This window comes from Mobula hypostoma, chromosome 4 (genome assembly GCF_963921235.1).
Source record: "Mobula hypostoma chromosome 4, sMobHyp1.1, whole genome shotgun sequence".
Taxonomy (NCBI): Eukaryota; Metazoa; Chordata; class Chondrichthyes; order Myliobatiformes; family Myliobatidae; genus Mobula; species Mobula hypostoma.
The window spans coordinates 196568458-196585462 of NC_086100.1; the positions used below are offsets into that span (position 1 = coordinate 196568458).

General features: G+C 48.6%; 1 protein-coding gene across 4 annotated transcripts in view; it reads left to right on the plus strand.

Moving 5' to 3' along the window:
* LOC134345022 (cytochrome P450 26B1) overlaps positions 1-14045 on the plus strand; it is a 65908-nt gene extending 51863 nt beyond the window's left edge. For all 4 annotated transcript variants that reach the window (XM_063045151.1, XM_063045152.1, XM_063045154.1 and 1 more), the window contains exons 4-7: positions 4405-4680; positions 5609-5764; positions 10768-11049; positions 12990-14045. In XM_063045151.1, the coding sequence (XP_062901221.1) occupies positions 4405-4680; positions 5609-5764; positions 10768-11049; positions 12990-13382 (1107 nt within the window). In that variant the 3' untranslated portion in view covers positions 13383-14045. The remainder of the gene's footprint in view (positions 1-4404; positions 4681-5608; positions 5765-10767; positions 11050-12989) is intronic.
* Positions 14046-17005: the final 2960 nt, after the last annotated feature.

The following is a 17005-nucleotide window of genomic DNA, read 5'->3' on the forward strand; positions in this document are numbered from 1 at the left end:
AATCAAATTTATTAGCACTGTTTTATATGTTGCGAAATGTGTTCTTTAGAGGCAGCAGAACAGTGCAAAGTCATTAAATGTTACAAAGTCAAACTAATAGCGTATAAAGAATAGTGAGGTAGTGTTCATGGGTGCAATGTCCATCCAGAAATCTGAAGGCAAAGGGGAAGAAGCTGTTCCTGAAGCACTGAGTGTGTGTCTTCGGGCTTCTGTACCTCCTCTCTGACGGTATAATCAGGATATGAATCAGAAACAGGTTTAATATCACCAGCATATGTCGTGAAATTTGTTGTACAACTCATGACCTCGCTATTATTTATTTATTTGTATTTCCAGAGTTTGTCTTCTTTTGCACACTGGCTGATTGTCAGTCTTTGGGTGCAGTTTTTCATCGATTCTGTTGTATTTCTCTGTTCTACTGTGAATGCCCATAGGGAAATGAATCTCAGGATTGTATGTGGTGACACATACGGACTTTGATAATAAAATTACTTTGAACTTTGAAGAAGGCATGTCCTGGATGGTGAGGGTCCTTAATGATGGATGCCACCTTGAAGCTCCAGTTCCTCTGGTTTTGTCCCACAGTCCAAGGACGTACTGGCTGGATTAAATGGTCATTGTAAATTGTCCTGTGATTGGGTCAGGGTTGTCAGGGGTTGCTGGGCGGTGTGGCTTGAAGGACTGGAAGGGCCTATTACGAGCTGTGTCACTAAATAAACAAATAAGATATCCCTGATGGCGGGGAGGGTTGGGTCTGCAATGGAACTGGCTTCGTCTACAGTCCTCTGCAGTCTCTTGTGACCTGTTATCTGCAGTCTCATGTGCTCCCATTTTAGCTCAGTAACTCTGAGAATTCCCTGTCCCCCCTTGCCTCAGAAGCTGCAGAGTGGATAAAGTCAGGACAGATTGAGATAACGAGTGAAGCTGGTGGGTGGAACAGCACTGAACCATGGACATTATTGGAACAAGCCGAGAACTGAAAGTGAATTATATAAACACAAAGAGTCAGAGCCAGGAAAATCTTACCTCTGTACCGATGAGGGGAACCATTCTGCAGTGAGGCAGCCTGGAAAGGTCAGGCACTGAGCCTGCACTTCCCGTGGGTTTGAGAGATCCCAGTCTACGGGCTGTGGTGTTCCGGTCTGCCCCGCAGACAATGGCTGATTGAGAGAGCTGTGTGTGCTGCTCACTGCTGGGACTGCAGAGGGGAGGCCTGCTCCAATGCTCAACAGACACGGCAGTGTCCGTTTCTGAATGTAACCCTCAGCTCTCTGCTCAGTACCGTACCTCCTCACTGTGCACTGTGACAAAACAACCCCTCCCATGGGGCACTACTTCCCTCATCGTGACCTCTACACAACTCGCCGTGAACCTACACCCCTCACCATGAACCAACTCCCCTCATCGTGACCCCTACACTCCTCACTGTCACCTTACACCCCTCACTGTGAACCTACACCCCTCACCGTGAACCTACACCCCTCACCGTGAATCTACACCCCTCACTGTGAACCTACACCCCTCACTGTGAACCTACACCCCCACCGTTAACCTACACCCCTCACCGTGAATCTACACCCCTCACCGTGAACCTACACCCCTCACCGTGAATCTACACCCCCTCACCGTGAACCTACACCCCTCACCGTGAATCTACACCCCTCACCGTGAACCTACACCCCTCACCGTTAACCTACACTCCTCACTGTCACCTTACACCCCTCACCGTGAACCTACACCCCTCACCGTGAACCTACACCCCTCACCGTGAACCTACACCCCTCACCGTTAACCTACACTCCTCACTGTCACCTTACACCCCTCACCGTGAACCTACACCCCTCACCGTTAACCTACACCCCTCACCGTGAATCTACACCCCTCACCGTGAACCTACACCCCTCACTGTGAACCTACACCCCTCACTGTGAACCTACACCCCCACCGTTAACCTACACCCCTCATTGTGAACCTACACCCCTCACTGTGAACCTACACCCCTCACCGTGAACCTACACCCCTCACTGTGAACCTACACCCCTCACTGTGAATCTACACCCCCTCACCGTGAACCTACACCCCTCACCGTGAACCTACACCCCTCACCGTGAACTTACACCCCTCACTGTAATGCTACATCTCCTCATCACATTGCACAGAACAGTACAGCACAGGAACAGGCCCTTCACCCCACAATGTTGTACCGACCCAATTGCAGTAGTAATCAAGTGGCCAAATAATCTAAGCTTCTTTGCCTACACAATGTCTATATCCTTTATCCTTCCACTTTCTTCACATTCTTGTGCCGATCTAAACATCTGTTAAAAGTCCCTGATGTTTCTGCTTTGACCAGCAGCACTGGCCGTGTATCCCAGGCACCCGCCACTCTCTGTGTGGAGAACCAGGGCGGTTACAGGCAGTGGCAGGAATTGAACCCGGGTCGCTGGCGATGTGAAACACTATTCAATCCGTGACACTACTGTGCTGCCTTACATTCATTTGAAGAAAACTCTGTCTGTTATTCCTTGGCCCACCTGCCCAGTTGATCAGGACCCTCTCGTGATTTGGAATAACTGCATGTCAGATTACAGCGACTAGGTGTAACTGCATCGTGTGTCAACATGGTTATCCGCTGTTTGCCCTCTGGATCATCCCTGAGGCAGACCAAACTCTAAATACTAAAGGCCAGATCCCTCCTCCAGCATCAGTTCAAAGCATGGTTAATGTTCATAACCACACAAGATGCTGGAACTCCAGAGCAACACACACAAATGCTGGAGGAATTCAGCAGGTCAGGCAGCATCTATGGAGAGGAATAAAGAGTTGATGTTCCGGACTGAGACCTTTCACTATCACCATCATCATCATCATGTCCCGTGTCGTATGATGTGGGTGGTCATGGTCTTGTGACCATGATTGTTCTTAGCAAATTTTTCCACCGAAGTGGTTTGCCATTGCCTTCTTCTGGGCAGTGTCTTTACAAGATGGGTGACCCCAGTCATTATCAATACTCTTCAGAGATTGTCTGCCTGGTGTCAGTGGTCACATAGCCAGGACTGGTGATGTGCACCAGCTGCTCGTACGACCATCCACCACCTGCTCCCATGGCTTCACGGGACCCTGAACTGGGAGCTAAGCAGGTGCTACACCTTGGCCAAAGGTGACCAGCAGGCTGGCAGTGGGAAGCAGCACCATACACCTCCTTTGGTAGAGATGTATCTCCATCCAGCTACCTTTAAGGTTTCCTATATTGGGGGAGTCTAGGACCAGAGGGCACAGCCTCAGAATAGAAAGACATCCCTTTAGAACAGAGATGAGGAGGAATTTCTTTGGCCAGAGGGTGGTGAATCTCTGGAATTCACTGTCACAGATGGCTAAGTTATTGGGTCTATTTAAAGTGGAGTTTGATTCGGTTCTTAATTAGTAGGGGTATCAAAAGTTACAGGGGGAGAAGGCAGGAGAGTGGCCTAATTCTGCCTATTTCTTACTGTCTTCATCAGGACCAGAAAGGACGGGGGAAGAAGCCAGAACAGGAAGGTGGGTGGAGGAGAAGGAGGTCAAGCTGGCAGGTGATAGGTGTGACCAGGTGAGGGGGAAGGTGGACAGGTGGGGGGGGGAGAAGGAGGCCAAGCTGGCAGGTGATAGGTGTGACCAGGTGAGGGGGAAGGTGGACAGGTGGGGGAGAGGGGATGAAGTGAGAAGTGATAGATGGAAGAGGTAAAGAGGTGAAGAAAAGGGAATCTGATAGGAGGGGATATTGGAAGGGAAGGATGACGGGAGCAAGAGGGCAGGTGAGGAGAAGAGAAGGGGTATGAAGGGAGAAAGAATGAAGAAAGGAATAAAGAACAAAGCATGGAAGGGCTGAAATTACCAGAAGTTAGAAAAGTTAATAATCATGTTGTCAGGTTGGAGACCACCCAGAGGGAGTATGAAGTGTTACTCCTCCTCCATGGGAGTGGCCTCACTGAAGACTCGATATAGGGGCAGAGATAAGGCAATGCAAACAGGCTTCTTCCATTGAGGTTGGGCGAGGACTAGCACTAGAGGTCATGGGTTAAGGGTGAAAGGTGAAATGATGAAGAGAAACTTGAGGGGGAGCATCTTCACTCAGAGGGTGGTGAGAGTGTGGAACAAGCTGCCAGCAGGAGTGGTGCAGGCAAATTCGATTTAAACATTTAAGATAAATTCGGATAGGTACATGGATGATAGGGGTATGAAGGGCTATGGTCTGGTTGCAGGTTGATTGGAGAAGGCAGTTAACAGTTCAGTATGGACTAGATAGTCTGAAGTGCCTGTTTCTGTGTTCTATGACTCGATGTAGAAGAGCTGCACTGGATACAGCAGATGGTCCAGATAGACTCGCAGCTGAAGTGTAACATGGTTTGTGTTCCTTTGAATTCCTAGATCTTCGCCAAAGTGTTCAGCCATGAGGCTCTGGAGTGCTACCTTCCAAAGATCCAACAAGCGATCCAGGATGGGATTAGGGACTGGAGCAGCAGTGGAGAACCCATCACTGTCTACCAGCAGGCCAAGAAGCTAACCTTCCGCATTGCGGTCCGCGTCCTGCTGGGTTTCCGTGTCTCCGAGGGGGATCTCAATCTCCTGTCAGAGAGCTTCGAACAGCTCATCGCCAACCTCTTCTCCTTACCGCTTGACTTCCCCTTCAGCGGCTATAGGAAGGTACAAGTTAGATGCTGATCCAAAATGTATTAAACAGGAGTCTCAGATGAAAGACTGATTTTGACCGCGGTATCCCTACTGACGTTAATCCAGCTCCCTCACGCCGTCCCTCAGTGACCCCTCTCCCCCAGAACCCTGTGTCACTGACTGTATCCCCACTGATGTTAATCCAGCTCCATCACACTGTCCCTCAGGGACCCCTCTCCCCCAGCACGCTGTGTCACAGACATTAATCAATCTCTCTCACAGTGTCCCTCAGTGACCCCTCTCCCCCAGCGCCCTGTGATATGTCAGTGGATGTTAATCCAGCTCCATGTTTTGTGTCATGTCCTTGAAACTTTTTATCTGCATCATTTGAAGCCCATCTTTCTTCTCCCCGTAACTTCTTCCTCCTTACAGTTCTGATCTTTTGGCCATTCTGCCATTGGGTCTGAATCGGCTGGCCTGTCTTGGGGTGGCAGAATGGCGTTGTGGTTTGCTCGACAGCACCAGCAAACACTGACTGGGGTTCTAGTCCTGCCACTGCCTGTAAGGAGTTTGTACATTCTTTCCATGACTGCATGGGTTTCCTCTGGGTGCTCTGGTTTCCTCCCCCATTACAAAGATGTACAGGTTAGGGTTCGTATGTTGTGAGCATGCTATGTTGGTGTTGGAACATTTCACTGAACGTTTTCTCATACAAAATGCTGGAGGAACTCAGCAGGTCAGGCTGCATCCTGCTGAGGTCATTTCTGACGAAGGGTCTCAGCTCAAAACGTTGACTCTTTATTCCTCCCCATAGACGCTGCCTGACCTGCTGAGCTCCTGTAGCATTTTGTGCGTAATGTGCCTCTGGATCTGCAGAATCTCCTGTGTTTATGATTCACTGAATGTTTCAATGTACACACGATAAACAAGTGAGTCTGAGAATGCTGTCCCTTTCCTGTAGGGAATGCGAGCTCGGGACAACCTCCACAAGTACCTGGAAAAAGCCATCAGCGAGAAACTGCAGAGCAAACAAGATAAGGATTATTCCGATGCCTTGGACATTCTGATCGACAGTGCCAGGGAGCAAGGCAAAGAGCTCACCATGCAGGAGCTGAAGGTAAGGAACCCTTGTGCTGAGAATCTCCTTTTTATAGGTGGCAAGGTAGCACAGTGGTTAGTGTAACACTGGGTTCAGTTCCTGCACCTTCCGTAAGGTGGTGGTGGCATCTGTTAGTCTCGCGAGACCATGGATCTGCACCTGGAAGGTCTTGCTTCAGTCTGCGTTAGAGCAGTGTCTGTTGTGGCTGTAGAGGTCCACACGGGAGTGACAGTTTCAGCTGCAGCGACTGCACTTGAAGGCGCTGTCCTCCAGTGTTGTCTTGGTGCTGTTTTTCCGACGAGTGTGCTTTTCTTCAGCAGCGAACCTCAGCTTCTCTTCTCCTCTTGTTAGACCTCTGCGTAGTTCCAGCCTCCAGTGAGAGCGATTGCTTGCGATGTCCTCCCACCTCTCGATGTTCATTTCCAGTGACTTCATGTCTCTCTTGCAAACGTCTTTGAAACGAAGATGGGGCTGCCCTTGTGCTCTCTTGCCAGAGGCCTGTTCCCCGTTCAGCAGGTCTTTCGGGATCTTCCCGTCTGACAATGCAGTGTACGTGGCCCAGCCAGTGGAGACGGCGTTGTTGGAGCAGGGTGAAGAGGCTGGGTATCTGGTCGCGGGCCAGGACCTCATTGTTGGTGACTCGGTCAGTCCACGTGATGCCCAGGACGCGTCTCAGGCTGCAAAGGTGGAAGGCGTTGAGACGCCGCTCTTGTCTGGAGTAGAGGCTCCAGGTCTCGCTGCCGTAAAGCAGTGTGCTGAGCACGCAGGCCCTGTAGACTGTAAGGCAGCACAGTGGTCAGTGTAACTCTGGGTTCAGTTCCTGCCGCTCTCAGTCAGGAGTTTGTACATCTCGCCCACATATGTGAAGGTCTCCTCCAGCTGCTCCGGTTTCCTCGCACAGTCTAAAGACGTAGTGAGTTGTGGACATACTATGCTAGTGACATTTGCAGGCTGCCTTCAGCCCACCCGCAGGCTGTGCTAGTTGTTGATACAAATGGTGCATTTCACTGTATGTTGTGCTGTTTCAGTGAACATGTGACAGATAAAGCTAATCTTTGCAACGCGGCAGCAGAGTGGAACAGCAAGGGTGCCAGATTTGATCCCGACCTTGGCCACTGTCTGAGGGATTGGTACACTCTCCCTGTGACCATGTGGGTCTTCCCGGGTGCTCCGGTTTCTTCCCACGTCGCAAAAATGTGTGGGTGGGTCAGTGGGTTAACGGTAAATTGTCCCCAGAGTGTGGGTGAATGGGAAGAGTTGATGGGAATGTGGAGAGAAGGGAATGGGGTTAAAACATAGAACATAGAACAGTGACACATGCCAACCTTTTAACCTAACACTTTTCTCCATGATAGCCCTCCATTTTTCTTTCATCCTAAGAGTCTCTTAAATATCCCTAAAGTATCTGTCTCTACCTCCAGGGTGGTAGGGTGTTCCACACACCCACCACTCTCTGTGTGAAGAACTTACCTCTGCCATCCCCCCCCACTATTCCTTCAATCTCCTTAAAATGATGCCCTTCATATTAGGCATTTCCCCTCTTGGAGAAGGTCTGTGGTTCTGGTTGGTGTAAATGTATGGGTTGATGATCAGTGTGGACTTAGTGAGCTTGGGTTTGTGCTACATCAGTCAGTGGCAAAATTGGGCACTGGGACCAGTCTGTGGAGAGGCTGAAGGGGGAAAATGACTTGGTAATTGGTTTATTATTGTCACATGTACCAAAATAAATGTGACAATAATCAACCAATTACCAAGGGATCTCCACCAGAGGGCACAAGCTCAGACTAGAGGAACGTCCATTTGGAACAGAGAAGAAGAGGAATTTCTTTAGTCACAGGGTGGTAAAGTAGTGGGGGCTGCCTCAGCAAATACATTTAAGACAAGGTTGGATAGATTTTGCATAGTGGGGGAATTAAGGGTTATGGGGAAAAGGCAGGTAGGTGGAGATGAATCCATGGCCATATCTTATTGAGTGGCAGAGCAGGCTCGACAGGGCAGATATCCGATTCCTGCTCCTATCTCTTATGCTCTTATGAATCTGTGGAATTTGTTGCCACAGATGGCTGTGGAGGCCAGGTCATTGGGTATGTTTAAAGCGAAGGTTCTTGGTTAGTCAGGGCATCACAGGTTAGGGGGAGAAGGCAGAGAGAATGGGGTTGAGGGGTAACATAAATCAGCCTCCAGCAGCCAGGACATGCCTTTTTCTCACTGTTACCTTCAGGTAGGAGGTACAGAAGCCTGAAGGCACACACTCAACAAAGCTGTGCCGAACATGTCCTGACCTTAGAAATTACCTAGGGTTACTCATAGCCCTCTATTTTTCTAAGCTCCATATGTGTTCGTCCATCGTTGACGTCGATGAGGACCTCGACACCATTATGATGGTGTCGAGACTAGCGCGTGATTTGGATTTAAGTGAGGGAGAGTTGCGCAGCGTCAGCCTCACTCTCTCTTCCCAATTCCCATCTGGGTCCAGTGACAAGACGGAGTTGAGACGGCTGGAGATGGGACTAGGCGCAGTGGATGACCAGGACGTCTTCTGTGTCTTGTCCTGCTCTACACGTTCCACGACGCTTGCAGAGGCCACCTTCTTGACCGTTGGACCTTCCATTGGTCTCGTCCACTCAATCCGCCGGAGTCTGTCTTCACATGCTGGGATAGACAACTCCCGATCTCACCGAGGGTTTGAGACCCGTCGGCTACTCTCACCTGGTTTAGCCGGCTTGTCAAAGCCGTTGCCCGGGGTGTGGCCGCTGTTGCATGCAAACAGCTACGGGGAGCCACAGGTGAGAGCTGAGTGCCAGGTGGGGACCAAAGGTGGACTAACCGCCCTGAAAAGGACGTGACATGTTCCCTCACCAGAGGTGCTACCCCTCCCTGACCCCATACACCTCATACCCCGCTAAGCTCCATATACGTATAATCAGATGGACTCCGTCATATCACAAACAACCTCGATATGATTTTGCACCTGATTGTTCATCTGCACTGCACTTTTTGGTGAGGAATAAACAGTTGACAATTTGGGATGAGACCTTTCATCAGGTGTGCTCAGATGAAGGGTTTTGTCCCGAAACGTCGACTGTTTATTCTCCTCCGTAGATGCCGCCTGTTCTTCCAGAATTTGGTGTGCGTTACTCAGGAGTATCAGCAGCTGACTTTGAGAATGGGAAGAAGCGGTGGTCAGACTTGAATGCTAAGTTTTGGATCTGTTTTGAGGGTGAAACTGTCAGTTATATCTGGCCTGACCTCATCTTTGCCGGAGAGTGGTTGAGAAGAGTTTGAAGATTTTATGCATTGTCAGTTAGCAGGGTGGTGATACGTCTCTACAGAAGGAAGTGTAAGGCACTCCTTCCCGCCGCTAGCCTGCAGATCACCCTTGGGCAAGGTGTAGCACTCGGTTAGCCCCCGGTCAGGGTCATGTGAAGCCATGGGAGCAGGTGGTGGATGATCGTATGAGCAACTGGTGCACATTTCAAGTCCTGGTTATGTGACCACTGACGCCAGAGAGACAATCTCTGAAGAGTATTGGTACTAGCTGGGGTCACCCAGTCTACCTGTGATGCTGCTTTTTCACCAACGTCTCTGTCCTGGGTGGGTGGGGTCGTTCCAGCCAATATAATCAAAGACCCCATCCACCCCAGATAATCTCTCTTCTCTCCCCCTCCCAACGGGCAGAAGATACAAAAGCACGTACCAGCTGGTTCTAACACAACTTCAATCCCACTGTTGTCGGACTATTTGTACTATATGATGGACTATTGATCTCATTATGACCTTATTGTCTGTCTGCAGTGTAACTGTAACATTTGATTTGTAATTATGTTATTGCTTTCTCTTGCACTGCATTAGTGTCTGCCTGCACCGCGCTTCCCCTGCAGCTGTGACACTTTATTCTGCATTGTTATTGTTTATCCCCTGTTCTACTTCAATGCACCGCGTAATGATCTGATCCGTATGGACAGCACATGCAACAATACTAAGTCAATTTACTGCTGGGGGATCTCAGCAGGTCGGGCAGCATCTGTGGAAGTGAACAAACAGTCGACGTTTTGGACTGACCCCCTTTGGCGGGACGGGGAGGGAAGAGGGGAGAAGCCAGAACTAGTATGTGGGGGGTGGGGAGAGGGAGGGAAGGAATACCAGCTGGCAGGAGACGGGTGAGGTACTGATTCACAACCATTGAAAACCTTGAGTCAGGGTGGAATGAGGCTTCTCCCATCCCTCTGCTCCGGCCCATTCTACATTAGGACAGAAGGACTGAACTCCTTCTGTGCCCCAATACAGAATTAACTCCAGCAGACGGCAGCAGAAGCGGTAATTGCAGCCAGCTCTCTGGAGTTGTGCAGCAGTGGCTCTCCCAGCTGCACCATGCTGCCACTCTTCACCGGGAACGTGAAGAGGCGCGAAGTCGTCTGGCTTGCCAGTGGAGTACAGGAAAGTCGGAGGAACTCAGCAGGTCAGGAAGCATCCACGGAGGGGGGTACACAGTCGCTGCTTTGGACTGAGAGCTTCTATCAGGGCTGGAGTGGAAGGGGGTCGAAGCCAGGAAGAGAAGTTGGGGGAGAGGGATGTGTACAGACTGGTAGGTGGTGGGTGGAGAAGGGAGAAGGGATGAAGAAGGAATCTAATAGGAGAGGAGAGTGGACCATGGGAGACAGGGAGGGAGGAGGGGATCCAGGGGCAGTGATGGGCAGGTGGGGAGAAGGGGTAAGAGGGTAACCAGAATGAGGAATGGGAAAAAAGAGAAGTGGGAGGGGGAGAAATTATCAGTCACCTCCACTTCCCCCCTCCTTCTTATTCTGGCTTCTGTCCCTTTTGTTTTCGGTCCTGATGAAGGGTGATGGCCCGAAACATCGACTGTTTCTTCCTCTCCATAGATGCTGCCTGACCTGTTGAGTTCCTCCAGCATGTGTGTGTGTGTGTTACTCTGGACTTGCAAGGGCTGCAGCATCCCTTGTGTCTCGGATTCCCAGTGGGCTGGACTCTCAGTGTGCTGATTGCTGTGCCCTCTCCCCTAGGAGTCGACGGTGGAGTTGATCTTTGCCGCATTTGCCACCACCTCCAGCGCCAGTACGTCGCTCATCCTGCAGCTGCTGCAGCACCCCGCCGTGCTGGAGAAACTGCGCCAGGAACTGAGGAACAACGACATTCTCCACAACGGCTGCAAGTGTGAGGACCGGCCCCGCCTGGCCACGGTAACCCGGCTCCGCTACCTGGACTGCGTCATCAAGGAGGTGTTACGCCTGCTGCCCCCCGTCTCGGGAGGGTACCGCACCGCCCTGCAGACCTTCGAGCTTGACGTAAGTGCCAGGGAGACCCTCGCTCTGTGCTTTCTTCCCTTAGTACCACACCTCCCACCGTGACTTTCTCTCAATACTGCCCCTCCCACAGTGCAATACATCCCAGTACTGGCCCTCCCTCAGTTGTTCCCTTCCCACAGTATGACCCTCCCTCAATGCCGCCCCTCCAACACTGTGATGCTCCCGCAGTGCACCCTCTCCTAGTGTGAAGCTCTCTCAGTACTGCCTGTTAGAAACATAGAAACATAGAAAATAGGTGCAGGAGTAGGCCATTCGGCCCTTTGAGCCTGCACCACCATTCAGTATGATCATGGCTGATCATCCAACTCAGAACCCTGTACGAGCCTTCCGTCCATACCCCCTGATCCCTTTAGCCACAAGGGCCATATCTAACTCCCTCTTAAATATAGCCAATGAACTGGCCTCAACTGTTTCCTGTGGCAGAGAATTCCACAGATTCACCACTCTCTGTGTGAAGAAGTTTTTCCTAACCTCGGTCCTAAAAGGCTTCCCCTTTATCCTCATACTGTGACCCCTCGTCCTGGACTTCCCCAACATCGGGAACAATCTTCCTGCATCTAGCCTGTCCAATCCCTTTAGGATTTTATACGTTTCAATCAGATCCCCCCTCAATCTTCTAAATTCCAACGAGTATAAGCCTAGTTGATCCAGTCTTTCATCATATGAAAGTCCTGCCATCCCAGGAATCAATCTGGTGAACCTTCTTTGTACTCCCTCTTTGGCAAGAATGTCTTTCCTCAGATTAGGGGACCAAAACTGCACACAATACTCCAGGTGTGGTCTCACCAAGGCCTTGTACAACTGCAGTAGTACCTCCCTGCTCCTGTACTCGAATCCTCTTGCTATAAATGCCAGCATAATGCCAGGCTCCCTCAGTAATGCCTGTTCCTTAGTGTGAAGCTCCCTCAGTACTCCCTTAGTGTGAAGCTCCCTCAGTAATGCCCCTCCACAGCATGATTTTCCCTCAGTGCTGCCCCCCTACAATGTGACACTCCCTGAGTACATTGAACATAAAACACAGAACATAGAACATTGAACATAGAACATAGGAATTGGAGCACAGAACACACGACACAGAGCACAGCATAGGCCCACGAAGTTGTGCTGAATTTTTTACATACTCTGAGATCAAACTAATCCCTCCCTCCGACATAACCCTCCATTTTTCTATCATCCATGTGCCTGTCCAAGAGTCTCTTAAACGACCCTAATGTACTTGCCTCTCCCCGCACCCCTGGCAGGGTGTTCTATGCACCCACCACTGTGTAAAAAAATTACTTCTGACATCCACCCCCCCATACATTCCTCCAATCACCTTAAAATTATACCCTCTCGTATTATCCATTTCCACCTAGGAAATTGTCTCTGGCTATCCATTTGATCAATGCTTCTTATCATCTTGTACACCTCTATCAAGTCACCTCTCATCCTCCTTCACTCCAAAGAGAAAAGCCCCAGCTTACTCAGCCTTTCCTAATAAGACATGCTCTCTAATCCAGGCAGCATGCTGGTAAATCTCCTCTACACTCTGTCTAAAGTTTCCGCATCCTTCCTATGAGACAACCAGAACTGTACACAATACTCCAAGCATGGTTTAACCAGGGCTTTATCGAGTTGCAACATTACCTCATGACTTTTGAACTCAACCTCCCTGACAAATAAAGGCCAACACACCACAACACCTTCTTAACAACCCTATCAACTTGCGTGGCATCTTTGAGGGATCTAAACACAGGAGATTCAGCAGACACTGGAGACCTTGAGTAGCACACACAAACTCAGCAAGTTAGGCAGCATATATGACAAGGGACAAACAGTAGATGTCTCATGCAGAGACCCTTCATCAAGGATCTAGGGACGCAATGATCTTTTTTCTGATGAAGCAAGTTGGTAACAGTTTTCTTGGGTTTTTGTTTCAGGGCTGCCAAATTCCCAAAGGGTGGAGTGTCCTCTACAGCATCAGGGACACGCACGACACGGCCCCTGTCTTCCAGAACGTTGGCGTCTTCGACCCAGACCGATTCGGGGAAGATCGGTATGAAGACAAGAGTGTTCGCTTCAGTTACATCCCGTTTGGAGGAGGCATCCGTAGTTGCCTGGGCAAGGAGCTGGCTAAGCTCATCCTGAAGGTGCTGGCGATGGAGCTGGCCAGTACCAGCCGCTTCGAGCTGGCTACCAGGACGTTCCCTCGCATGCTGACAGTCCCTGTGGTCCATCCCATGGATGGCTTGAAAGTAAAGTTCTATGGACTCGATTCCAACCAGAACGAAATAGACGCAGAGTCAGAGTCTCTGTTGGGCTCCACTGTGTAGCCAACAGCCCTCAACCCGAACCAAGCAAAAATACAAGCAAATCCGAGTTGTTTCGAAAAACCTCTCCTACGAACTAACAAACAAAATAAACCAATCTCAGAACTTTGGGAAAGCCGCCTTCTGAATTCTCATTAAGTATCGGGTACAGGGGACACTTCTGGATTAAGCACATTCAAAGGGGAGAGTTCTTGGAAAAGAATTAGGTTCCTGGACAATTAAGAGGGATGAGAGGCAGGAAGCGTGAGAGACGTGTCGGACCTTCTTCGGAGAGAGGAGCTGGCAGAACGATGGTGATGGCGATAATTCTTTGTGATCAAGAGACAATTCTTTAAAAAAAACACATATATATCCTGCATTCCTACTTAAAGTATATATGTATAAACCTGCTCTGAGTACCATTGTAGGTATGTAACTTGATTAGAGACTGCAACCACGTTGCAGCCCAGTGCACTTTGAATGTAGTTGTGATTACTGATGTCGGTTATATTCAGTGTAAACGTAGAAACCATAACAAACTGGTTTGAATTTTTACTATTCCTATCTTTAATCTATATATGGATTATTTGTTGTTGTGTGTTTTTTATTTTAAGATTGCAATTAATTAGACAAATAGTGTAAAAAGAAAATATTTTTTTCTGTTGGTAAATATTGTTTTAGTAAAAAATGAGCAAAAAAAAAGCTTTACCTCGGTTTCTTTGCTTAGTGAGACTGTGATTGAGAGCGTGAGTGTTGTTGACACTGCTGGTGGATAGTATGAATAAGGGGGGGACTGAATGGCTAGTAGTGAGCCATTCAGCCCCTCTAACCTAACCTGCTCATGAACAAGATCAAAAACACAAGAGGTTCCGCAGATGCTGGCAAGCCAGAGCAACACCTAGAAAATGCTGGGGGAGCTCAGTAGGTCAGGGGAGGAATAAACAGTTGATGTTTCAGGCTGAGACCCTTCATCAGGACTGGGAAAAGAAGGGGGAAGATGCCAGAATAAGAAGGTGGGGGGATGGGAAGGAGGACAAGCTAGAAGGTGATAGGTGAAGGCAGGTGGGTGGGAAAGAGGGGATGAAGTAAGAGGCTGGGAGGTGATAGGTGGAAAAGGCAAATGGCGGGAGAGAAAGGAATCTTATTGGAGAGAAGAGTGGACCGTGGGAGAAAGGGAAGGTGGGGGCACAAGGGGGTAGTGATATGCAGGTGAGGGGTACATGTAAGAGGCCAGAGTGGGGAAATGAAGAACAGGGAAAGGTGATGGGGAAAAATTACCAGAGATTGGAGAAATCTATGTTAATGCCATCAGGTTGGAGCAAGATCATGGCCGATGCTGTACCTCAACTTTCCTGTCTCCTGCAATCCCAATATTCCCCCAGTTTATTTCACATTTCAGCATTCTGGTGACATCATCTGTGAGTCTACATGGTGACTATTTTTTTGAGTGGACAGTTCCCGGGTGTTCTCCCCAACTCATTCTGAAGGGGCAGAACCCCACCGAGAACTCTGGTCAGGGAAAGACCATCTGAGATACCAAACCCAATGAGGTCAAGGATGTCTTGTCAAGTTCAAAATTCAAAGCTCAGAGTAAATTTATTATCAAAGAACATATATGTTACCATAGACAACCCTGAGATTCATTTTCTTGTGGGCATTCTCAACAAATCTATAGAGTAGTAACTATAACAGAATCTATGGAAAACTGTCCAAGTAGGGTTCAACCAGAGTGAAGAAGACAACAAACTCTGAAAAAAGAAGAACCAATAATATTATTTCATAAGCAATAAATATCCAGAAGATGAGGTGAAGAGTCCTTGAAAGTGGGAGCATTTCAATGATGATGGAAGTGAAGTGATGCCCTTTCTTCCAGAGCCTAATGGTTGAGGAGTAGTGACTGTTCCTGAACCTGATAGTGCGAGTCCTGGGGTGCTTGTACCTCTAAGTATCGGAGTGGGGATGAATGAGAGGTGTGGGTCTGAATCCAGGAAAAGGGAGATGGTGGGAGGAGCAAGATTAGTGATGGTTTGCTCTCTATCTCTCTCTCAGCAACACACAGAAGGTCAAATGATATCCATGGAGGAAGAAACAGTCAACATTAACAGTTTCATAGACTCCAATCCATATGAAAGTCCTCCGTTCAAATTGTCGACTGTCCATCTCCCTCCTCAGATGCTGCTCGATCTGCTGAATCCCTCCAGCAGATTGTTTCTTGTTCCGAGTTCCAGTGTCTGCCATCTCTTGTGTCTCTCTTTAATTAACTCTTTCTTCTGCTAAGTGGTTCCAAAATTTTCTCTTTCCAAGATCAGCGTTTTAATTTTTACAATTTTCTCTTTCTCTTTCACCCTCATTTTTGTCTCTCTCTTTCAAGGGGGCATAATTTTAAGGTGACCGGAGGAAATATAGGGGAGATGTCAGAGGCAAGTTTTTTAATGTAAGGAGTGGTGGGTGTGTGGAACGCCCTGCCGGGGGTGGTGTCAGAGGCAGGGACATTAGGGGCATTTAAAAGACTCTGCACTTGGAGTATTGTGTTCATTTCTGGGGCCCTCATTATAGGAAGGATGTGGAAGCTTTAGAGAGGGTGCAGAGGAGATTTACAAGGATGCTGCCTAGATTAGAGAGCTTGTTTTATGAGTGAGCAAGGTTTTTTCTCTCTGGAGCAAAGAACGTTGAGAGATGACTTGATAGAGGTGTATAAGATGATAAGAGGCATTGATAGATTGGACAGCCAGAGGTTTTTTCCCCAAGGTGGAAAAGGCTGATAGAGAAGGTGATTGGAGGAAAGTGTAGGGGGGATGTCAGAGGTAGGTTTTTTATACAGAGAGTGGTGGGTACATGGAATGCCCTACTAGGGGTGATGGTAGAGGCAGATACATTAGGGATATTTAAGAGACTCTTAGATAGGCACATGGATGAAAGAAAAATGGAGGGCTAGGTAGGAGGGAAGGGTTAGAGCAGGTTAAAAAGTCGGTACAACATCCTGGCTCAAAGGACTTGTACTGTGCTTTAATGTTCTATACTCTATTTCCCTTCCACTGATGTTTGCCTATGATTACCTGCCTATTTCTGCCCCCTCTTCCTGAATAACGGAGACACAAGGGATTCTGCAGATGTTGGAAGTCTTGAGCAACACACACAAAATCCCACAGGAACTCAACAGGTCAGGCAGTATCTGTGGAGAGAAATAAACAGTCAAAGTTTTGGGTCTGTTTGGTATTGTCGACTGTTCATTTCTCTCCATGGATGCTGCCTGATCTGTTGAATTCCTCCAGCACTTGGTGTGTGTTATTAATAAATAAAGGGAACACTCTCCCTTCATCTGGGAATCAGAATCAGCTTTAATATCACTGGTATATCTGTGAAATTTGTTGTTATGCAGCAGCAGTGCAATATAATACACAACAATAAAAAATACTGTACGTTACAGTGAGTAGATATGTTGAAAAAGTTAAATTAAATAAATAGAACAAAAAGAGAAAATGAAAGCAGTGAGACAGTATTTATGGGTTCAATGTCCTATCAGAATTCTGATGGCAGAAGGGAAGAAACTATTCCTGAAACATTGGCTGTGTATCTCCAGGCTCCTGTACCTCCTCCCTGATGGTAGCAGTGAGAAGAGGGTAACAGGGATCCTTAATGATGGATTC